The sequence below is a fragment of the Sesamum indicum genome, linkage group LG6, assembly GCF_000512975.1.
Source record: "Sesamum indicum cultivar Zhongzhi No. 13 linkage group LG6, S_indicum_v1.0, whole genome shotgun sequence".
In the NCBI taxonomy this organism is placed as follows: domain Eukaryota; kingdom Viridiplantae; phylum Streptophyta; class Magnoliopsida; order Lamiales; family Pedaliaceae; genus Sesamum; species Sesamum indicum.
The window spans coordinates 2,830,785-2,855,379 of NC_026150.1; the positions used below are offsets into that span (position 1 = coordinate 2,830,785).

The following is a 24,595-nucleotide window of genomic DNA, read 5'->3' on the forward strand; positions in this document are numbered from 1 at the left end:
ATACCAAAACGAGTGAAGGGTGTAACAAGAGTTTGAGCGATAGAGCAAATATAATGTAAAAGCTTTAGGAATTTAGTTACCTCAGATGCTTTCCATATCTTGTAAACAATTAATGTATGCTTACTGTTTTGATCAAAATGCAAGCTCGACAACTATAAACATTTACAATCAATAAAAAGAAATCAAGTTTTGACAATGTCCTACAACAGATTTTGTAATAACCAGTAAAGCGCCCGAACAATGGACATGATGTTTTGTTTGGCAAACCTATTGGTGTTGTGGGATTGCTCAGAGTACATTTGTTGGATGTATTGGAACTGTTGCTCTTGACCATTTTTAAGCTGCTCTTGACCATTTTTAAGCTGTAAACTATAGCCTCTCTATCTGTTGATACATTCTGGCTTTTCTGCGCTACGGTGGGCTCACAAGGTCTTCAATAGTGTTCATTCTCATAGCTTGAAAGGCGAGAATCTGACAGAACAGTAAATAGTTGTGTTTCCACCAACAACTGCCAAAGTCAAAAACGGAGCAGCATTGTGAAATCCCTTGCAATCAAAATACTTAAACGCATTTCTTTCGTAACTCTACAAATTAATGATCTAGATGAGTTTGCGATTACTTGCAGGGTTTGTCTTAGTCTCTGTATTCAAATTTAAACACAAAAAAACAAAAATATAAATATATTACCTAGAATGTTATGTGATGCAAGGGATAGGCACCAATGAGAGGCTTTATGATTTCAACATTGTAAAAGAGTTCTATATCGACTAGTGAATGACAATAAAACTATGCATTTTGCACAATTGAATTATCTATGTAACCCATAGGGTTTGCCGCCTTAGGCAGATGCTGTGATGGTGGTGAGGCAGAAGGTATTGAAGTTACATTTAAAGCGCACTTCCAACTATTGGTGCCTGAGATTTCCTAAAGCTTTCAAGTTAATTCCAATTGATAAGTTTGCATAACTTAAGTGATACTACAAGTGATATCTATTGAAGAGGAAAACCACAAGTGATAGCTATTGAAAAGGTATTGGAAAATCAACAATAAGGCTGGTCTTGGGAAGAATGACAAGGTAAAACAATCAACTTGTATTAGCTGCAACCAGACATCTGTGAGAAGGAAAAACAGCCAAAATGTCATGACTTGTACCTTAACAAAAGGCTGGTCCTCAGCCGGAAAGGAATCAATGAAGCTATCCTTGAGAAGTATAGAAACCTGAAAATGGTGGCAATTGTTTCAACTGACAGTCACCATACACCTGACTGTGCACATGAAAATATATAGACAATGAAGCCCAAAGTAGGAAATCAAACCCTGTCATTATTGGATTGCACACTTGTAATTGTGTGTGACCTCAAATCTGAACAAAGTGATTCCAAGTACTGGCGCATGACAATTAAAAATTGTGAGGCAGCTTCAGCCTGCAAATCCATGAGAGAGATAATAACAACATTGCAAAAATTTCTTATATCATCATTAACATACCACCACCACAGAATTAACTGATGATGCATACTGTAAACAATTACTGTAACTCAATGGAATTAACTGATGATGCAGACTATAAACAATCACTTGCAGCAAGTTAACGGAAAAGTTGACAAAAGGGAAAAGAAGGATTAGCACCATACCATATTGAGACAAAACTCAGGGTTAAAATTCTTAAAATTGATAAAGCTCCTATTCCAGAAACAAATAGGTATGTGAGGAATACTTCATTAGAGATGAGAAATCAAGCTGCAAAATAATTAAGTCTTCATAGTCCTAGAAGACATGAAGAATCGAGGTCGTACGAAAAGATTGTCCCGAGCATTGATGTTGTTGCTGAAAGGAACCATCCAGTATGGTTATTTGTTATTGTGGTTGTCTATGTTTATGAGATTTTGATCTCTGGAAGTGATGATATGCCACAACACTTTGTCACCAAAGATAACGGATGTCCTAGATAGTTCTTGGGCACTGAAATTGCTCATAAAGAAAATGATATCCATCCCAAGAAAGCATGCCCCGACTTACTTCAAGAAACTCCTATGGAGTTCAACTTTGAACTTTGGCATGACAGCAGTGCGTCATTTGAAGACAAGACAGAAAACATACACCTACTTGGAAAGTTAATATATTTGACTGTAACAAGACCTGACACCTCATTTGCTTAGTTAGTCACTTTATGCATGAACCACAAACTATCCACTATGAAGCTACCCTCATGATACTAAAACTATGTCCAAGTTGCTCTTGGTGAATGTTTGCTTTTTAAGAAGCATGGTCATCAGAAGCAAAGTTGGTGCAGCAAAAAGCAAACTTTTGTTGCTCGGTCTAGTGCAAAAGCTGAAACTAGGACTGTAGTTCACATAATCAGTGAGATGATGTGGTTGAAAAATCTACTAGAGAATTGGGTTTCTCTTACATGAACCATTAGTAGTGCAATTGCAAGCAATCCAGTTTTTCATGAACAAACATATTGAAGTTGATTTTCATTTCATTCTTGAAGTTGTGATGAGTGGAAGAATTTGTACTCCATTTACTCATTTGTCAGAGCAAGGTTTTGGGGACTAAGCAGTTTTAGTTTTTATGTAGGGAGCATGGTTGACATATACGGGGATAGTCAGAAGGTTGTTGGGGGATTTATATATATTTTGATTATTTGTGATTGATATTTTTGGTAGATACTCAATCACATTGTTACCATTTTTGTAGTTCTGCCCTAATCCTAACACTGTATATGGGATTAGTTCTTATTTTCTTCCTACATAGGTAATCCAGTGTTTCACGAGAAACAAACATATTGACCTTGATTGTAACTTGTACGCAAGGTGGTCATGTAAAAAAGTTTGTCTCTATTTACTCCTTCAAAGCAGAGCTTGGATCTTTTCACTAAAGCTTTAGGGGCAAAACAGTTTAATAACTTGTATAACAAGGTGGACATGATTGTTATATATGTTCCAATTTGAGGGGAAATGTTCAAACATATGATATGATTTGTATATATCGAGTAGGATAGTTATCTTTGGTAGGGTGCTTGTCCCATCTCTTTTGAGTAGGGGCGTAAACGAGTCGAGCTCGAATCTTACCTGATGAGCTCGAGCTCGAGCTAATTTTTTTTTATTAGTATTATTAGATTAAGTCATGAAAATCACTATTTTTTTTCATAAATTTATAAGTAATAAAATAGATTACATAATCCATACTATGTTATAAATATACCACAATGTAGTATGATATTTTAATTTATTGTTATAAATATAAACTATTAATCAATTTAGTAATAATATAATTAGTAAATATACTAAAAAAAAAATCATACTGAACAACTTAAATTTGTAGAAAAGTATCCATTATTTAGAATAATGTAGTTGAAATACATAAAATATTTTATAGTTAAAATTAATATAAGTTCACAATTTGCAATAAATTTATATATTTATAAATGTTAGTATAACATTGATGTAACAATCTTCTTACATTGTTGAACAACATGGAATAATCGGGCCATCAAAATTTAGATCAAATTGTCATATACATTTGGTAAAGTTATAGAAAAATGCATTTGGTAAAGTTTTAAACTTATTGGATATACGGATGTCGAGATATCGTACTCGGAACATAAGAGTAATCATTTAAGACGGTGTATCGTTGAATCAGGCTATGTGATTTTAAATCATACCGCTTGATATGATTTAATGGACACACTTTTATATATATTTAAACTTGGTATGAATCGGGTGCCCGAATTTTAAGATATCGTAATTGTTGATTAAACTTTTTGATCTCATTATATATATACAATAAAATAATAATTAAAATAATTAAAAATTTTCAACCATCATTATTATTATTATTATCATTATTTTTGGATTAATTCATAGAAATCACTAAATTTTGACATAAATTTATAAGTAATAAAATAGATTGCATAATGCATAGTATGTATCTTGATATAAATATAAATATCAGAAATAGATAAAAAAATCATAAGTGAAAAACTTGTCAATTTTAAAAAGTATAACACAATACAAATATATATTAAAATATAACATAAAGTTTATATGTGTTATATTAAATAATTATTTTATAAAAAAAATTATAATTTACTAAGTTGTTGATTAAATTTGTTTTTGTATAAAGATTAAATGTATAAATAAAAGTACCATAATTTATTATTATCCAAACTAAAATGTTTGATATTGATTAATAATTATAATATATAGTCAACTTTGAGTATAAAATTGATAAAGTATTGAATATCAAATTAAATATATAAAAATTTAAAAATAAAAAAAAACTAGAGAGCTGATGAACAGAGGGAATTGAGCTCGAGCTTGAGCTCAAGCCGACTGGAGAAGTTGGCGAGCTGGCTCGACTCGTCTGCGGCCCCTACTTTAGAGAATTTTTTCCTGGGAAACATATACATAATCTTTTCCTTCTCTATTCTTCACATGAAATGTCAAAATAATTTACAATTTAAGTACTAAAATAACTACTAGAAAATTATAAAAGGAATAATTACATTCTCCTTGACCTATGGTCTGTTTACACAAACCACCCCTATTTTTGCATAATTACAAAAACTACCCATAATAGCAAAAAAATAATGTGTAATAATGCTAAAGTTTTTGGGGGGTGTGTGTAATTTTTCAAAAAAATAAGGGGTGGTTTGTGTAAGTGATATTGACACTTTGGTGTATGTGTAATTATCTAAAAGATAGGGGTGGTTTGTGTAAACAGACCATAGATCAAGGAGTGTAAATGTAATTATCCCAATTATAAATGACTACTTTGACTTTTTTTTTGCAGAAACTGATGGAGAAATGGAAGACAAAAAGAAATAGAGAGAATAATTAAAATTTCATAGTATTAAAAGATCATGGAGTTGGTTTTCATATACCTGTGCTTCATTGCATTTATATACCGGATACCTCTGGGAGTTGGAGCCTTTGCATGATAATGCAGCATGGATAGGCCTAAGCTCTGAAATAAGCTCTCTGCGTTGAGGTAGTTGAGGCAGATTACAAGTTTTGACCTACACAAGTTATGAAATATAAAATGTATCGCATGCTGGTCCACATAATGGAGAAAGTCAAGAAAAAATGCTTATAACTTGTAAGGAGATGCATCTCATCTCAACAAAGACATGAAGATAGATATGAAGATATGTGTTCATATCTTGAACATATACCAGTCGGATATGCAATTGAAGAAAGTGACTTTCAATCAAAGTGGTTAATAATTAATTAATGCATTAATTACAACGATGATAATAAGGATGACATGGAATATGCTTGTAGAACCTGGTCTTAGAATCAGCTGATGAGATCAATTATCGATGTTATATTGGGTAAAAATCCTCAATGTAAAAGTAACATAATTGCAGATTTAAGGTCAACAATTACTATGGTCAGAGAGCAAGACACTGTTCAGTGATTAGAGGGTAACAATCCATGACAACTCGAATAGCAGTTTAAGCTTCTTAGAAGGTTAGCCACCCAAGGTGAATATGGCATAGCCAACCGGAGTCCATCTTGGAAGTCCATTTTGTTTCCACTGTATTCTTTTCGTTTCTCTTTATTTTCCATGTAGAAGTTCCATTTGTGATTTTGCTATACCAAGAACACAAAAGCAATTTGTTGATAACCAAATTCTGAAAAGCAATGCAGCAAAAATTTGACCAACCTTGTCTTTGATTACATTAACTTGAACCAAATTAGAGGTCTTCATCTGATGGTCAGCTAGTTTATGCTGTACTCCAACCTGCATGAAGATTCAACCAAAAAGATAATATAAAATTATCATATCTTATATTGCACAAAAAAGTGTTATAATATCTTATTCCTTCTAATAGTTTTCTGAGGTTGAAAAAAATAAAATTATTAGGTTAATGTAGAGTCTCCCTCTGACAAACATTTACATGAGGTGGTCATTCAATAAGAGAATCAAACAAGAAGTTTTGAGTTTGAATATTAGCCGCCACCCGTTTATGAAAAAGTGTTTCACATGCTAAGCTTTAGAAAGAAATTATCATCTGTACATGTGGGCGTGTGCTAAATAAATTAATATTAAATGGTTCTCCCTTCCAACAACTGGTCTTGTAGATGCTACACAGAGTGTTAATACACCAGGAAGTTATATAATTCACAAATATCCTATTTTTCAAAAATAAGAGGTATGTGAAAATCAGCCATACATCAAGACTGATCAAGTGCAAAAGCACCGGTTGTGATATGAATTTAACTAGTCAGCTTAAACTTTTTGATGAAATAATCATTCACAGCAAAGAAAAAAGTTCAAGAAAGAAAAACTATCCACCTTAGTTGTTTGATTCTCAACTTAATCCTTGTTTTCACTCTCTTGTTTAGTAGGCCCATGTAGGTTTCATGTCCACTTTTGCAAATTAGTGCTTGGTACGGCTTTATTTTTGAAACCATGACTTAAGATCCCCCAGTTAGCAAAATTGCCATGGACATCTTCCAAGAAAGCTAATCCAGAATATCAATTTATCCTGTGGATGCACCTACCTCAATCTCCTTCATCACATTCTTCGTTTTGTGTTTTTTCCTCTAATTGTCCATCAGACTGCCCACTGGCCATCACTTTCTTCTTCCTCCCAAACCCCCCAAGTCTCTCCTTCTTCAGACTTTTTTATCCACAGGCTCTTAATAAGCCTAGGAATGAAAAAATAGTTTTCACTCAACAATGAAGGTCAAGGAGCCAAAAAGTATGTATAATTTTCAATGAACAATAAAGCATTGACTAATCAACAATAAAGGCTAAATGAGAATTCCTGGAAGGTTTTGAATTCTCTGTTGATTCCTGAAGATTGCCAACAACAAATGTAACCTGCTTATGCTTTAGATTTCTATCACACTGCACTGGATTTGCATTTATTTCCCTGTATGTTTTGCCTGTGGCTCGCTCCTTCAGCTTTCCTAGTGCTATTATCTTGTTGCTGTGCTCTTTGGTAAACTGCTCATGCCTTCATTGTGCATGGTGGGAGGGTGCAGTTGAGGCTTCTGTAACCCTTGAACCAACCCTATTGGCTATAAAACACATGCCCAATGCCATACTACTTTATAGTGCTCGGTACGTAATGATGAAACTGAGGACATGAGTGAAAATATTGTTTTCATACTATCACAAGCACGTATGTCATTCTAAGTAACTATACGGAGATATTCATAAGTACATAATCTTTGATATTCCACGGGCAGTAACTATAGAATGCAGAATTACACTCAACTGTTATGCAATAATTAAAAGGAATTGCAAAACAAAAACTCACAATGTAAGGTACAGGAGCATCAAGAAAATCTAGCATCTTCCCTGGCAGAATCTGCAGAAGAAGTCAAATAACTGAATGGGATAGTTTTAGTCAGAAGAAGGGAAGACATATGAGCAGAGACAATTGGCTTTACGAGCAAGACTGTTGGCAACAGAAACCAACAAATTGAAACCAAACTAGGAAGCCGCGTGACCGAATCAGGCTTGATATTTAAAGGACCTCAGATGTTACTCATGGTGGAAGTTTTCAAGACAGAAATATAGAGATAATTCAATATTACGAACACACGCATGAACCACACAGTCTTGGAACATAATCTACATGAACTGGAAAACGAAAAAATATTGATTTTCAAATTAGGGAGAAACTGCAAACTATAATTGCTTCTGAGTTTTTACATGCAAGAAGCATACAGATACAAAATCAAATCTTAACTTTTTTTTCAATTCCAGAGTTTCTAGTTTTGCATAAATTTAAAAAACTGCTGTATTTATCCGATAGAACTTTCATAAGTAATATTGAATAACTAAAGCAATATGCAAACTATTCCAAAACTCACTGGAAGAAATAAACTCTGCCATTCAAAAGGACGTATAATAGGGATAAGAGACAACACCACAGCCGATAGAACACCCTGCGCGGAAAAGCAAAATAATTAACTCCTTCAGAAAAGAAAGAACAAAAAAGATTCAAGTTTATTGTACCATTTTAGGACAACTAAAAGTACCAGATTTGGACACAACACAACCACTTGTTTCTCCAATAAGATACCAGTGACCAGGGCCAAAACCTGCATGTAGGAAACCCATCAAACTCTAAAAATCACGTATAAACATTAATTCATGAATTCATGAAACTTTGAGCATAATTCACAAACAAAATGAGATATCTGTGATTGAGAGAGAAGAATTATGAAGCATTTTTGGAGTCAAACCAGACAAAATGCATGAATGGGTTATCCAAGAAATAGAATTAAGGATTTTTTTCAGAACTATATGACATTGATCGTTTAGCTCGACTGGGAATTCCCAGTTTCGACAGCAGAGTTTAAGAATTATCCTTATCTCTAAACTAAATGTTGCTGTCAGCTCTGTCTTATGGTTTCTGGGGAATATTCTTCTGCCTTTTATATAATTTTTAGGTGCTTAATCAAGTCTCACTCTCAGCTGATGGTGAAAAAATGAAAATAAATCCAGAAGAGGTTCCTCTAGCATGAGAGATTGTAAATATTTCTTAAAGCATGGAGGACAAATCAAATCCTAGATGTTCCTCTAGCATGAGAGATTGTAAATAATTATTAAGAAATGGAGGACGAATCAAATCCATGTTCGAAACTAGATACTGATGCAAGTTCTTTCATTCTGTATAAGTGTAAGATAGATATATATCAAAAAGAGGTTTGCAATAAGCTCATGAAAAAGGCTGTGGAACTATTTCTTGGTTGCTGATGGTGGGAACCCAATGCTATAACCCTTTGCAATTGCACTGCTCAACTGTAAACCAATAGCCAGCTAACCAAGTACACAAAAATTCCATGTCTGAGCTCACTTCAATGATTTTGAACCCAAGTTACCAAGAAACCGATTTAGTCAAGCGTGCACTTTGGAGAGAAAGGACTAATATGACGAATGTGATCATTAGAGAGACTGTGAATGCTCAGAAGATGTACAATCAAAATTAGAATATAGATGGACAAGCTTTGAACATAAAATAAAATTCTCTTAGTTTTCAGATAGGTTTCTGAAGGGTGCTCCTTCGGAGAGGATAAAACATTATCTTAAATGAGTTGGCGACAAGGATAAACAATAACTCAAGTGAAATTAAGACTTCAAATATATAAACCCAGAAAAGAAACATTACGCTTTCTAGAGAAAGAACTCTACATATCGTAGCTGTTGACCATATGGAGAGTGACAGAGCTTCCTCAGCAGCAGCTAATTTTAACTTGACCTTTAAGATCAGATTGTATCGATAAGATTGATTTTGTTCTTTCATAGATAAGAAATCCAAGAACTTCTAAATCATCACTAATCAGTCTAACCTGAGAGACTTCCTTTGGATCTTTCAGTTCAAGGTCAAGAAACTCGTCGCACAATCCAAGGGCACAGACCGGAGGACGTTGATACTCAATGGGCTGCAAATGCTCTAGTGGCTGAAAAATTATTTTGCTTCCCCTTGCAGGAAGAGACGTAGAATGATAACCACAAACAATCTGTAATAAATCAGCTTTGTTCTCCTATCACAGAGATCAGACAGAAAGATAGAGTGAGGAAGAGATGCATAGGAAAATGAAAACCACCAAAATGCTGGAACAGTATACCTGGAGGCATCATAAACTCACCCTTGACCATTCCACTCCTATCTCATCACTGGGATCTTTATCATGGTTATAGAAGAAGTCGTCATCTTCCTCCTCTGATGTCATACTTCTAGCTGAACTGCCAAAAGATTCACAGAAAAATACATGAAAAGAACCAATAGGGAATTGTGTCAGAAAAGCAGATGCATGCAACAAAACGACTTAATTTAGCTCTCTAGAACTGTATGAAAAATCAATTTGGAAAGAGATCATTCGGTTACCGAAATGAGTTCTCAAAACTTCGGAGAGTTTCCACTGACGAGTTCCTAGCTATGATACAAGGGCCGACATCTGAAGTATCGCCATTATTTTGAATCCTCTTTGTCTGGTCCAAACTATTTGATCGCTTTTCAGAATTTTCAGAGATGTAGTCATCAAAAGCATGCATATTCGTGCTACCATCCTTATCCAATTCCCTCATTTGACTGCGATCTGATGCATCACTGATAGTAGCACTCACAGGAGAAAAGGGTTCCCAGATTGATGATGGTATCTCCTCATCAGACATAACACCTGTTGCAGCAGAAGTTAGAGCCACTGAACCATTAACAGGTATTTCTGAAACCATCCAGTCTGTGTCACTTTCCCCATAAGGAGAGTCAATAGTTCCATTGACATGATTTTTTGGCATTGATTGAGAAGGGACATAATCAGCAAGAGCCGTTTCATTAACAAACTGCGTAATCCGATTCAGATGTTCCTGTGCAATGATGCTGTATCCAAGTAAATGAACTGCAGTGAGATGTATATCTACATATAATTTTCCAAAAAGAGGAAAAGATGAAACTAAATGTTGGAGTTCATAAACAAAACTATCAATCAGACATCTGGAAGAGAACACGAATATTAATGAAACTAATACTAACCTATTCAACATCTCATAGTGTAACTCAAAGAAAGGTAGTCTGGTTAAGAGACAATAGCAACGAGTCGCAGAAGCCACAAATCTACTGTAGCCAGAATGTTTTTGCGAAAGCGGTGAAGAAACCCGACAACTGACAGGTGGTTTCTGCACGAACTCTTGTACGTGCAAGCAAACACCATAAAGTGTTGCATTGTCCGCTACCTGTTGAAATGCACAAAGCTTGTCTTCGTAACAAAATTGCAGCAAGGTAATGAGTATGCTGGGAGTTACTGTCAAATGAAACCAAAAGAGGATTCCTGAAGTTCTCTATAAACATGAAAATCACATAGGGGATGCCAGTTGGTATGTGGAGTGTGGTGCGTAAGAAGGAGAGTGGGAGAGGGGTAGTATTCTCTTATGTATATTCCTGATTTACAAAGAAGCAACAAACTAGAAAGGACGACAATTTTGTTCATATATGAGAAAAGTCAATGAAGCATCTTCATCCCTGTGGATTGATATTTCAATAAATTGTGAAAATTCTCATAATGAAAGCTGGTTTCAACATTAGAACGCAATGACCTGTAGTGCAAAATTGTGAATTTAATTCCACTATCCACTCTTCAAAGATCAAATAGGTCACTATTATGTCTTTTTGTAAATAGTAAAAAGTAGAAACAACATATAGGATCTCCAAAAAAATGACTCATATTGATTATCATCAACTGAAGGAGAGTTCTCATAAGAACCACCATTGAGAGTCCTCTTTAGATTCCAAAAGTTTGTACCTATTTCGTCCAAAGAATTATCTGCTCTTTATGTTTGGTAGTATCTTGCAATAATTAATGATGATTTTTTTTTTTTTTTTTGTGCAGTACCCATGCACATCATTTTTATTCATAGACCACCAAGTAATCCTGGCCTCACTATGATTGCGTCTTCAAGCATTGTAATTTTACTCCCCTGATGTCACTGGCAGCTTTGGGCAAGACGGCCGACAGTGACTTGCGGAGGACATGCGGGCGGCTAGGGGATGCCGACCGGCACGCAGGTGTGCAAATGGCCTTCGAGCACAGACTCTTACTGATTGCGGATTGCAAAACTGTTCGTATTGGAACTTCCTTGGGGTTGCGAGGAGGCACGCTTCATGAACAGGAGGTATAAACATCCGTTATGTGAGAATGACAACTTGTTCGGAGCTTGAGTGGGGACAGCCTCTAAGTCGTATGTTGGGTGCACGTCAGGAACATAAGTTTGAGCTGAATTAAGAATGTTTTTCGAGGGGATTCTGACACCATATTATGGGCTCTTTGGTTTAAAGATTTCCGAGGGGGACTACCGTGTGGAGAATTGCGAGGAGCATTAGGCTCCATTGGCACCATGAGTGACATGGTGTGACCGGGAGGGGATTTGAAAGTCTCAATCTTGGTGTTGATGTTAGATATGGTGCAATCAGATCGGGTTTGGAATGAAAATCCCATTCTTGTTGGAACGCTCGGGTTGGGACTCGATTTTGAGTTTTGCGCGGGCCGGGACTTGAGCTTGGTTTTCGGCCAGATTGAGGGCAGAAATCCCATTTTCGTGTTGAGTTTAGCGATAACCCTTCGAAGAGACGTTCGTTCCACAAGCGGCGTGGTTCCGATAGTTTAAGGCATACGGCCCACGTGCTTGCACGTTTTTTTAAGTATGGTCAACCGCAGAGGCGGTTTTGCGTGTTTGCCGAGGACGACAACACTTCGAGTGGGGGAGAGAGTGCAAAGCGTGTGCACAGACTCCACACTTCATTCGTTCCAGATCAATTCGAGTGTATTTGAGGCACTGTTTTAAGGGACAACAGAGATTTCAGAGGCGCACTTGACAGGACTTGGAGCACAGTTTGCTTCCTTACCACTTGAGAATGTCGGGAAGAGAGGAGTGCGTGTACAAACTTCCAACTTGCTTTGTGGATTGGGTGTATGGACACCATCCGTGGAAGCAAACCATCAGTTTTGAGAAAATAGTTGGGAAGAGAGTGCAAAGAGAGGCACAGACTTCTAACAATCAATGAGCAACAATTGGGAGAGAGTGTAGAAGCGTTCACAGACTCCATGATCAGTTGAGCAACAGTTGGGAAGAGAGTGTAGAGAAAGGCACAGACTTCCAACAACAGTTGAGCAACAGTTGGGAAGAGAGTGCAGAGCGAGGCACAGACTCCTACTTCAGTGAGCGACATTAGGGAAGAGAGTACAGAAGAGTACATGGACTTCCAATTCGAGGCAATAACTCAAAATGCAGTGCATTGAGGCACTATTGTGGAGAGCTACCCGCCACTTTGAGGAAGAGAGTGCAGCGAGCGGTACACACTTCCACCTTGTGTTTTCGTGATGAATTGAGTGCGTTTGAGGCACTACATTTAGAGGGTGTCGACGAGTACACGCACTTCTACTTATGTTGATTAATCACATCATGTGCAGCAGAGGCACCATTTGTGGGGAGATCACGTAGGGTGCTGAAGAGGCACTTCACGGGCGAAGTGCTCGAAAGAGCAGGAGGTCGGTCTGGTGTCGCGGGATACTAAGAGAAGAGTATTAGGCACCGCATACACCTCAATCCTTCGTATATGTGTTGACGAGGACGTCAACAGATCGAGTGGGGGAGAATGTCACTGGCCTCTCCTTGGGCAAGACGACAGTGACTTGCAGAGGACGTGGGGGCAGCTAGGAGATGCCAACTGGCACGCAGGTGCGCAAATGGCCTTCGAGCAGAGACTCTTACCGATTAGGGATTGCAAAACTGTTCGTATGGGAACTTCCTTGGTGTTTGGGGATGCTATCCTTGGAGTGTTGGGAATGCTTCCAAAATGCTTTAGAGTTAGACGATTCTGTTTGAGTAGGAAGCGACGACGATGTTCAAAGTCTGCCAGTGCAATGGCAAGAATGTAGTTTCAGAGTATTGCGTGGGCAATTCCTTAGCGATGGATGATCGGATGGGCTAAAACTCTAGAGTTATGATGTGGACGTCGTAGACTATGCTACGGTTCAAGCGGCACGTGATTTAGACATTGGTTGAGGAAGATGCACAAAAAGTGCGCTCCTCGGCATTTCAGTGTCTACTCTTGGAACAAGAAAAAATATTTTTAAGCCTATTATAAAAAAGGCATGCTGTAGTGAGCTCCAGCACGACGGCAGTGGCCAGTGGCAGTAGGCAACATCGGCACTAAATGAGCATCTCTTGGGGACATGTTGGGGGCCTTCAAGAGCCGGCTTTAGGCATTTCAAAGGAGTGTTTAGAGTCACCGAAAGGCATGGGAACCGGACGGGCAGCATAGGGCTAGGATTGCCTATATTGGGTGCAAAAGCGGCCGAGAGGTTCCGTGCGACGTGCAAGGTTGCTCCGCAGGCTGTGAGATATGAGGGGCAACACCTCTCGTGCAAACGGGTGATCGAGGCAAACACTCTAAGACCTCGTGATCCAACTCATGGCACGCACTATTGGGTTCTAGCCGTCCATGGGGGTCCGTTGGCTAAGATGAGCGGTCGTGGGGCGCAACCGCACTGTGGGCAAATTGTGAAGCCACGCCGAAAGGCAAGAAGGCATGTCGGGCATGCCGTGCGAGATCAAGGTAAGATGTCGGCATATCGAATGGGCCTCGGACTTAAGATGCGGTCCTACTCGGACGAGGCATAGAAGACGGCCATGACGAAAGCATGTGCCGAGGATACACCGAGTGAGCGTTAGGCATGTGATGGGCGTTGCGGGCGCATGCGGAGCGAGGATGCTCCTTGCCATCGAGGAATGCATTGGCGGGTTTCGATATTGTGGGCGAGAGGCATGGCGGCATACTAGCTAGTCGGGGTCGGCCACTAAGACGATAAGGCATGCGTGCCGAGAGCCTCGGCAAACATGGGCATTTTGGATAGGCGAGCGCACAGGCACACAGGGATGTGTTTAGATGTTGTGCTAGCGAGCTTTATTGTCGAAGACACACGAAGGACAGTCGGTAAACTCTGAGATGTGCGAAGGCTGGTCAAAGGTTAGGTGTAACCTAAGACGCCGCACGGGCGAAAAAACATTCCGCTGCGAGACAAAAGAGTCTACCCGTGATACCTAGTCAGTACAATATTCATGTCATATGTGGTTAACGAGTCTTTCTAGTTTGGCCTGTGAATTGTCTTATAAAATAAAATTTGGTTTCACGAAGATTTTTTCCCTCATTGAATAGAAATGATTATACGTTCCTAGCACACGAACACAACCAAAGTTTTTGGCCTTAGTTCTAAGGAAATCTTCTCTTTGTATTGTTTCAGTTATTTTTCTGGTTACTAAGTTTCTAGAAAGTCAACACTTAACTACACCTGCTGATCACCAGACTCATTCAATACCACAATACCAGATTCTTGTTCAACGGTTAAGTACCTGATGGGCAACTCTCAAATGAAACATGAACATGTAAAAACAAGCTGGAACTAACCAACTAAGATGGAACTTGAAGATATGGAACTTGTTTTTAGAAATCATATGTGCCACTAACCAACTAAATTGAGGGGAAATGCAACCAGAATTTGTGGCTATATAAAAACTTGAGCTACATTCACATTTTAACAGAAAGCAAGAGAATGGAACATTTGAACTCTGACATGGTTACTAAACAAAAAAGAAACACTGACTGAGAAACTTATGTGGTGCAAGAGAAAAGCAACAACAAGTACTAGAAGATGAAATGGATTTAGATTTACCTTAAGTGAAAAAATAAATGACAAATCATCTCTGTGCAAGTGTTCCTGAAGAGAGAGGTTCAACAAATAAACATGTGCCATGAAAACTAACGAAAGGCAAAAGGAGAAATATGCCATTCATCTTGAGTGTCTTTGTCCCTTTTGAGGACATTCAGAAGTTGAAAGCGAATATCTGAAAATCGCGTATATACGTGATGAGAGTAAGAATGGATGTATGAAATTTTCTGCAAACCTGTCCATACAGCAGTTTATTCAACTCACTTGACGATTGCGTCCTCTCCATTATGTGTGCCTGAATTGAAAAACATTTAGGAATCTTCAGATTGGCAGGGTCTTCTGGTATATAATATAATGGATTTTATGAAAACTTTGAGATGAAACATTTCTCATAACATCATAAAATCTACCATTGATGAGAAGTGAGAATGTATTATAACAGAATGTAAGTTGAAGCGACGTAACTTAAGAATGTCACTGTTCCAGAAAGTTACTACTTGGAAGTACTTCTCATGTTGCCTCAACCAACAATATGGTTGCTTATTATCCCCATTGGTATCGTAATACCTGAACCAAGGGGATGCAACCAACATATAGGCAATTGAAGGCTGTTTAAAGTAAATATATTACCAACATTTTATATGAGCAAATGCAAACCAAGCTCCTGAAACTGCTCGCCACCAAAAATTAGTGTACAGAAATCAACTCCAACACACGAAAAAAATAAAAACAAAAACAATAAATACTGTGTCAGTTCATTTGCATGCATGTGAACCGTACTGTCAAAGGTGTTTTCTAGATGTCTTTGCATACATCATGTTATAGACATTGGGAGAAAATAATCATATCAGTATCATATGAATGGAAAATATATTTGTGGGAGTTAACTCCGAGAAGAAAGTCATTCTTCCAGCTGGGCACGACGACAAAGGAGAGGTACATGATCTTCGACAAAGTAGTGTTTGCGCGAAAGCCGAAAAGCAAAACTCAACATTGGTTGAGCACCTTATAGAATTAGATCAAGGATAGTCATTGCAGCCACAAGTCAAGTCAGACACAAAGGGAAAATGATTGTAGTTGAGTCAACACAGATGTAGATAAGGAAGATTGTGGTCTATCCTCTGTCTCAGCTGATCAGGCTTTACAAACAACAAACATTTTCCAATAACAGCCACGTTTTTGGTGTGAAAAATCTGGTTAAGAGGACATGTCTGTTGTTCCAATGTTATGCTGGGGTGCTTCCTAGTTACAGTGGGATCCTAAATTATAAAGGATAATTAAGAACATATCATATGCTTTAAAATTTCCGAACATAATGGCTGCAAAGAAAAATTATCCTATGGTGCAATTATATCTTTTCTTCACACCAAGAAGTTCATGTACAATCCGGAGTGAATACTTCTTATAGAAGAAAATAGTAGATGATTCCACAAAATAATAATAATTAAAGAAAAGCACGAAAACTTTCTATGTAAAAGTTTTGACGATTCGCTAGACCGTTGCTAGCAGGTAAGAAGATAAAATTATAACAGACATTGACTAATAACCTTTATCCTCCATAATGTTACATGAGTCAAGTTCATTGTCCACACCCTTAAAGTGGCAATCAGAGATGCTGTACCTTGTCCAAATTTAGTAGGGATCACAGGGGAGAGGAAAGCTAACTGCTAACCTTAACACCTCCAGGAAAGCAAAATGCAGCTAGATCCTTCAACTGCAAACCCAACTTTTCTCCAGAAGGATACTTAAAGAGTACCTATGAATAAAAATCGGGGAAAAAAAAAAAAAAACTGATTACGATATAGATTTTCTGTTGGCAATTCCAAGCAGATACAAAAAGACAAACATAATGGCCTAAAAGTGTAAAGGTAAAAATGCTTCTCTTAAACAGAAAATACATACATAATATCTATAACACTAATACATCTAAAATCCATTAACAATGGACAAGTTTAAGACTTATCCTATGGTAATAAAACCCAATACTGTTGACCAAAAATAATCGCTAAAACAGCACAATCAAAAGGAAAAGTTGTATGGACAAAAAATAATAAGCAGCATTCACTATATCATGAGAACTTGGTGAATACTGTAAGGGTTGTTGCGTTCACATTATGCAACCAAACCTGAGGCTCGAGTGTTGGCAATGGAGGCTGCTCAAACTGTCTAATGTCGAGATCTAACATTCCACTTCTTGCCATCCCTTCCTCCCATGTTTTCTTCCGGGCAGATACAACATCAAATACTTCGGGACTGGCATCTGGACGGAGCCCCGCAATAATAAAGTGTTCAAAAAGTGAGGTCGGCTCTTTAAATTTATAAGGGTCCTACATTCACACTCATCTGATTTCATTAAGTAAGCCAAAGAGAAGCTAAATTTTCATGAGTTGTTAACCCCTCGAACATAAAGAAATTGAAATAAACATCCTATATATATATATACATGAAAGTTTGAGGCATATATGATAGAAGTTCGCTAATCAGGAATTGGAGACAATGGAACTAAAATGAAAGCCATCACTGTGAACAATTCATTAGACCTCAACATTTCGGTTTCTAGTATTTATCAAATAATTTAAAAACTAATATTAACTCTGAATGACGCAGAAGAAATCTGGACTTGCATATTGTGGAACAGGCTTTAAACAAGTCCAAACAGCAAAAAAGGTCCCATTAAACATGTTGATTAGCCTCCACACAAATGGAACTTAACTCTACAACTCTGAACTAAAAATGAAGATTCCAAGATCCAAACCCTAAAAAAAACAGAATATTGCATAAGCATGTGCTCGCAACCAGATCATTAAATAGAAACAACTCAACTCTTTTGTAAGGCATCATACCGATGATTTTGATTGAAGCTGATACCACTGCCTTTTCTGATTTGCCAGGATCTCAGGATCAAAAGATGAACACTGGCTATGGCTATCTTCACTAAAATTACTGCCACCCCACTGCAAAGCCTTTTGCATCTGAGACTTCCATTTGTGAAAATTATTAGTGCTACTTCCACGCCTATGAAACGAAGTCGCTATGTCACTATGGATACGCCTATGCCTCAGTGGCTGCACCACCTTCAGAGTATTCTCAACTGGAATACCTGAGTTTGAATTCTGCAATGACTCACTAGTCTTTTTAACTGCCTCCTTGGGGACTTTCTGTAACACATGAATTGGCGACCCTGGTGCCGACCACCAGTTTTCTTGATTTTCACCATTTTCTTTTGTCTCCATTCACATAGCATTAACATAAACAGAAATATTATGTCCTTTCACCCCGCATGCAAACTAATCCCATTCTCCTTCAAAAACTCGTGATGAACCCCCTCTCTGTCATTATAGCAACGGCTAACTTTTATGATTTATATAAGCACATAGGTTTCCCTGTTACAGAAAGTTCAAAAGAAAGACAAATACAAGGGGTTATCGAAATCACTTACTTCTCAACATTGACCATAAACTCTAAAATTGGTAAAAATCCTAATAAATCCAAAATTGTCATGTAACTCTTTTTTCCTTATTCTGCAAACGATCATAGAATATCCAGAAAATCCTTACATCCGTTACTTCTCGGCACGCGTATCAAAGCTTTTGAAAAATAAATTCCACCCATATTTGCGTCCCTGCGTAACCCAACAAAACAATAAATCCGAAAACAATGGAGGATCGTGCAAACAAAAAGAAAACGAGAACGGGGATCAACAATAAGTTCGGTCGGCCTACCTTTCAGGCTTATGATCTTCGTCGGCTTCCTCTGATCGCATGCGGTTCTTCACAAATTTGTCCCGCGCGTCTGTGAGAGAGAGAGATGCCATGAAAAACAAGGGCATGCAATACTTATACATTGCTAACGCAAAAGGTTACCGTTTGAGTCCCCCTCCCTCATCAACAGAAAACTGAATTTACAAATAATTAATTTATTAAGGTCTTAATTTATTGTTGGGCTTTGAAGGATTTGGCCCATAACATCTTATGGATCTACACTCAAAACGGCCCAATCAAATAATGATTGTTTTAGTCCATTTATTGCATAATAACACTATTTGGTAATTATATTTCACTTTTGGATACTTATTGATTAATATATGTTATTTCTATTTATAAAATATTTTAAATATGAAAGATTATTTATTATATGCATGAAAGAACGTCATGCCACATTGGTTCGTAATATATAAAATACGTGTTTATATGATTATATTTTGTAAATAAAATTTCACTAAATAAACAATTTCATATTTTTTTCTTTTTTTTTGTCTTTGACATATTAATCTAAAAGAGAAAGTTTTATGAAATAATAGATCAATTATGTACGAGATCCTAACTATGAAGCTTACAAAAACCGGAACATATCACGTAAAGGAGTTAGATAGGTTCAGTAAAGATAGCATTAACACCAGGTACAAAACTTCTATAAAAACCCTAGATGCATTGAATCGAGTCTTAACATCAAAGCTTTCTTTTCAAGGAGGAAGTAGGACGATAGGAGGTGGGAAAGGAAATGGCATTAGCATTACTACTACCAAAGTCACGAGCCGAAAAGAGATAGATGCACTTACTGCTTCGAAACTACATAGACAGAATAACAATAGAACGGATTCCTAATAGTTTTTGACAGCAGAAGGTTCCCTGCGATACACATTTTTATTATTTTATTGCCATACAAAGTCAAAAAGCCTCATCATTCTTCTGAAATAATGATAAAAACATACTATGAATGAAATAGAAATTACATTGTTATATTGTTATGGTTTTAAAATTTCAATACAAATAAAATTGGATGCTTGAATTCACTTGTTGTGTCTCTAAATATACTTTTTTTAATTTTTCAAACTATAAAATTATATAATTGTAACAAATTTTACAGTGTGATTAGTTATACGATCATTTGGTATTAGTTATATACTAGACGTTTATGTTTGTAGTGTTTTATTGTTAATTATTTCTTCCTTCATACAAAGATAAATTATTTATTTCGTATAATTTGATCAACGATAATACAATTAGATTACGTGAATCGACACAGTAGCACGATTGATTGCGTAGTTGAACATGTTAAAAATTCAAATTAAATCCTAATTTCCAAAATTCAAATATAATCCCATCTGTCCAAAATTTAATACTGTCCTATTTAGATTTGGCCATTAGTTGATAATTAATTTAAAATTTGTAATTATAATATTATTGGAAAAGAGAAATAAATTAGACGCGGACAGCAAGAATAGTAAGTACCCCATGACCTAACTAACCAAAAAAACAAAACCAATTTATGTTCGGGCAGTGGAGTGTAGTCATAGATTTGGTCTCCCCACTGGAAACTGAAACTTTGCAAGGTCAGTGAGAGCTGCCTCCTGGCGTTTTTCTCGCGTTAGGGTTTTCATTCGCTTGGGTTTTTCCGCCGGGTATTAGCGGTACTGTTTTTCGAGCCGTTCCTTGTGTCTTCTTCAATTGATTCTATTGATTTTTTTGAATTTTTTTTAGTTATTTAATTTTGTGGAGATCATTTGTTTTATTTGAATTTTATGTGAAATTCATGATTTTTATGTGCTATAGCCGATTGGAGTTACTGAATTTCGTGTTTTGTCTTTGTAGTTGTGGTTTATTTGGATGTAGCGTCTCGGTGATGTAGAGTGAAAAGGGTTGAATTCTTTCGGATTTTGATGAAGTTATGGAGAATTGAAGTTTTAGGATGGATTCCGGAACGGTGATACTGGACATAAGCTCCGATGAGGAGGAAGATTTTGGGGACACAACGGAAAGCAGTGATTTTGGAGTTGGTGGTGGTGAATATGAAGATGTTGATTATAGTTTGTTGTCTAAGCTGTTGGGTGACATTGGTGGAAATAAGGAGAATGATACTGATTCTGATGAAGTGGTGATGGTAAATGAGGTGCTTCCAAAAGCCCCCAAGAACCTTAGAATTGAGCCTTTGAACCCATCAACTAAAGTTGTTGATGATGAGAGTGATGATGATGACTGTGTGGTTTTGGATGATGACCCAGATAAGCCGGTGGTGATGGCGAGCTGTAAGGCTGATCATGCTGATGCTGCTGATGATGATGATGATCTGAAAATTGTGGGCGAGAAGGGTGAGGTAATTGTGCTAATTGAGCTTTCCTTTTTACCAAGTTAAGACTTATTCTGATATTGATTTTTGATTCAGTGCCTGATAGATATCTTTGTTAATTGCTTAAATTAGTTATTTTCTGATACCTGTGCTTTGATTTGTGGATTTGTTACTTGATATAATAAGGTAAATCTGCTAATTGGTTACTGGCTTCGTTCTGTCTTAGAAACATAGTTAATGATGGCGCTGGCGGGCGCCATACTGCATGGCGCGAAAGGTGAGTCGCAGCGCCATACTGCATGGCTCGAAAGGCGAGTCGCAGCGCCATACTGCATGGCGCAAAAGGCGAGTCGCAGCGCCGTTTTCCAAATATGGCGCTGGGCTTTCGACTGACGAGCCATCGCTCCTTTTTATGGGGTGCTAGGCTGAAGCCCAGCCTTTTATGGCTGGGTTGGGCTTTTATTTCAAAAAAGAACCCTAATCTTCTCCAGTTTCTCTCTGGAGCAGTAACATTTCTCTTCCATCTCTCTCTTCAAGTAATCTCTTTATTCTCTTCTTTTCTTTCTATCAGGGCCTACTGCTCCACCTCTTATTTATCCTTTTTTTTGTGTTTTTTTTTTCCTTGAAACATGGTAAACTGTTGATTACTTTTTTAGATGTAATTTATCATTGTTATTTGATGTCATAGCTCAATTTTCTTGCTTTAATATAAAGTAATTTGCTGAAAAAATACGTTTATTCCGATTATAATTTGGCTTTTTCTCTTGAAATATTTGGTTAGTTAAAATATAATCTAAAACCTGTTGAATTGGTAAAAATACTAAATGTATAAATATATAAATTATTTCTGTAAATCAGCACTGCTTCAAAAAGGCGTGCACCACGCCATGTGCCGTGCACCATGATGCGCCATGCGCCTTTGACAACTATTCTTAGAAAGATCTCCTTTTGCCTTAATTGGTGATGGTGTTTAACATGAAACTGGTCCATTTCTCTTTCATCATAGGTTGCGTGCAGGGACTTTCCTCACTCACGGCATCTTTGTGTTAGATTTCCCTTTGCTTCTACTCCTCATGCGCTCCACTGTGGCCAGGTAATTTTTCTTATTTTGACTTCTGTGATATTTCAACTGCGGAGTAAACAGCAGCCATTTTGATTCATAAGTTTCTTAATTTCAGTGTCATTGTTATGTTTGTGACTCACTGGCTCCATGTTCCCATTGGGGCACCGGCTTTTCCAGTATTGACCATTGTCATGCTAGTGATAAAGATGATTTTTGGCGAGCAGAGCGGAAACGTATAAAGAAAGGTGGTAGGCCTCTGCCAATTTTTCCTAGTATCCGTGGTGCCTCTCCTCTAGAAGCACCTAATCAAACAATTCAAGTTCCAGTACTAGCTCCATCGCATCTCAACTCTTTGCTGCAGAATCAGAGCTTAAGTCCAGTCACAAACCACCCTCGTCCTGTGGCATCCAATGTTAATGTGTCAAATGCGGTCAATGAAGCCAGAGTCCACCCATCTTTATGTATTGTTCCCAGGCCTATACCTCAATCACAGTTCTCCCTGCAGTCACAACCTACATCAAACAACAATGTTGCATCAGGAGATAAAATTCACATTGTGGGAAGCCAAAGTTTTCAGTCCTTTCCGCCTCGTGCAGTCTTCAAGCGGCCTGGTTTAGTTGGGGCTTCACTGAATAATAGGCATTCATATGGGCCTCAATTATCCAGCGACCCATCTCTACAGAGGTGTCATTCTTTTCAGGCACCTGTGTTAAATGCAAGGCATGGCTTGACTCAGCAAAGTGGAGGGAGTGGTTCTGATCATTCTGCTTTTTATCAGCCCAAAATTTCTACTCCACAGAGCACAGATGTCAGTTGTGCAAAAGACCCACCTTCACAACCTCAAATACACTCTGAGCCATACTCAAGTTGCCTGTTTAGAGATCCAAGACAGTCTCAAATGCCTTCTCAACCACATGTGAACCGCAAGATTGTGAATGCAGTGCCTTTACAACCCCAGGTAGCACCTATGCCCAGTGTGAAAAACTCTGAGAATTTGATTCTCCCCCAGCCCTATGTTGCATTTGAGCCTGACAGTCCTCTACCATCTCAGACACTTTCATCCTACCAGTCAGCAGACAGTGGTTTTGGAGATCAACCGCATACAAGATCCATGATGTCTTCCCATTCCCATCTGGCTAGTGGCTTTCCAAGTCAATCTTCTCAACTTCAACTACATGATAATCCTATTTCCGTGTTCATTGATGGCCAAAATGAAATGCGGCAAGGAAACAGAACTCAGAATGCTATACAAGCAAGTCTAGCAGATTTTGTTGATCCCTGGGATTCTCCTGTCAACCATGGCAATCCACAGATTCATGCAGAGGTCTTCCCCCAGTATCAATGCACAGCTCCAGCTGGTTATTCTCAGTTACAAAGTATAGCAAAAGATAATTATCGTCAGAGTATGGCACCTCAAGACAATTTCCATCCACAAACTGTAGCAGTAGCAGATAATTCCTCCCTAAGTTATAATACTCACAGCCAGCTTCCTGAAAGTAGGAAACCACACTCGTTGAAATTGCAGTTGGATGACTGGACGTTCGGGAATCATTCTTTACCAGAAGGTTTTGAAGTTATGTCTCCTGATTGGAATGCACCCTCGCGTTGACCTGATTCTGTAGACACAGGCACCCTATTGATATTTAAAGCGTGGAGTGGAAATCCATGTTTCTCTGATCACAGTGAACTTGTTTGGTTTTTTATTTTGGGTATACTCTTTCTGAATGCTAAGTGCACAAATTGCCTCCTCCGAGGTTTCTGTACAGAAGAAAATCTGTCTGAAGATCTTTTTCTTTTATTAATTCTGAGTAATTGATATCATTCTAGTTACTGACCCTTTTTTAGTTGCCATGACTTTATTTAGTTTACATATGGTGCATAAAGTATTGAATCATATATGTTCATGAAAGAAGCAGAAGGTAAAATATTTGAATTTATTTCATTTAGGAAAGGTAAAATTTTGTTATGATTCTAGTTATTTAATAGTTTTCCTAAGTGCACTTATTTCATTTCCTTCACATCAGCCTGGTGCTTATGAGTTTTGAGTCTCATGCCCAGGGAGGGAATCTTTAGGCTCTTTCCACTTGCACTGGTTGGCAACGGAAGATGATGAGAAAACAGCAGCATTTAGACATTGTATCTTACGCTCTTAACATTTTTTGGTTTAAAGTACACATGCATAGTGTTAACTCAATCGAGCCAGTGGCATGTAGATCATTGGAAATTTGGAATTAAACCCCCCGTCCTTCATAATCTAAACGGTTTTGAATGG

General features: G+C 37.6%; 2 protein-coding genes across 4 annotated transcripts; one reads left to right on the top strand and one right to left on the bottom strand.

Moving 5' to 3' along the window:
- LOC105163473 lies at positions 72–19,064 on the bottom strand. The gene is made up of 20 exons (XM_020694769.1): positions 18,917–19,064; positions 18,752–18,816; positions 18,038–18,577; positions 17,321–17,521; positions 16,867–16,950; positions 15,430–15,489; positions 15,198–15,242; positions 10,505–10,704; positions 9,860–10,351; positions 9,621–9,717; positions 9,321–9,515; positions 9,140–9,229; positions 8,007–8,069; positions 7,839–7,913; positions 7,280–7,330; positions 5,674–5,751; positions 4,889–5,023; positions 1,317–1,424; positions 1,153–1,218; positions 72–508 (listed from the first exon to the last, which is right to left on the bottom strand). Exons 3-20 carry the CDS (start codon positions 18,425–18,427, stop codon positions 434–436), a joined length of 2,505 nt encoding a protein of 834 aa, XP_020550428.1. The 5' UTR covers positions 18,428–18,577; positions 18,752–18,816; positions 18,917–19,064; the 3' UTR covers positions 72–433.
- Positions 20,446–24,153, top strand: LOC105163476. 3 transcript variants are annotated; one of them, XM_020694720.1, is made up of 5 exons: positions 20,446–20,604; positions 20,786–21,287; positions 22,267–22,353; positions 22,439–23,281; positions 23,375–24,153. In XM_020694720.1, the coding sequence occupies exons 2-5, from the start codon at positions 20,883–20,885 to the stop codon at positions 23,930–23,932; spliced, it is 1,893 nt and encodes a 630-aa protein (XP_020550379.1). In that variant the 5' UTR covers positions 20,446–20,604; positions 20,786–20,882; the 3' UTR covers positions 23,933–24,153. The 3 variants fall into 3 exon arrangements, with proteins under 3 accessions (XP_020550379.1, XP_011080132.1, XP_011080133.1); XM_011081830.2 differs by having other exon boundaries at positions 22,439–24,153; XM_011081831.2 differs by having other exon boundaries at positions 20,449–20,526; positions 22,439–24,153.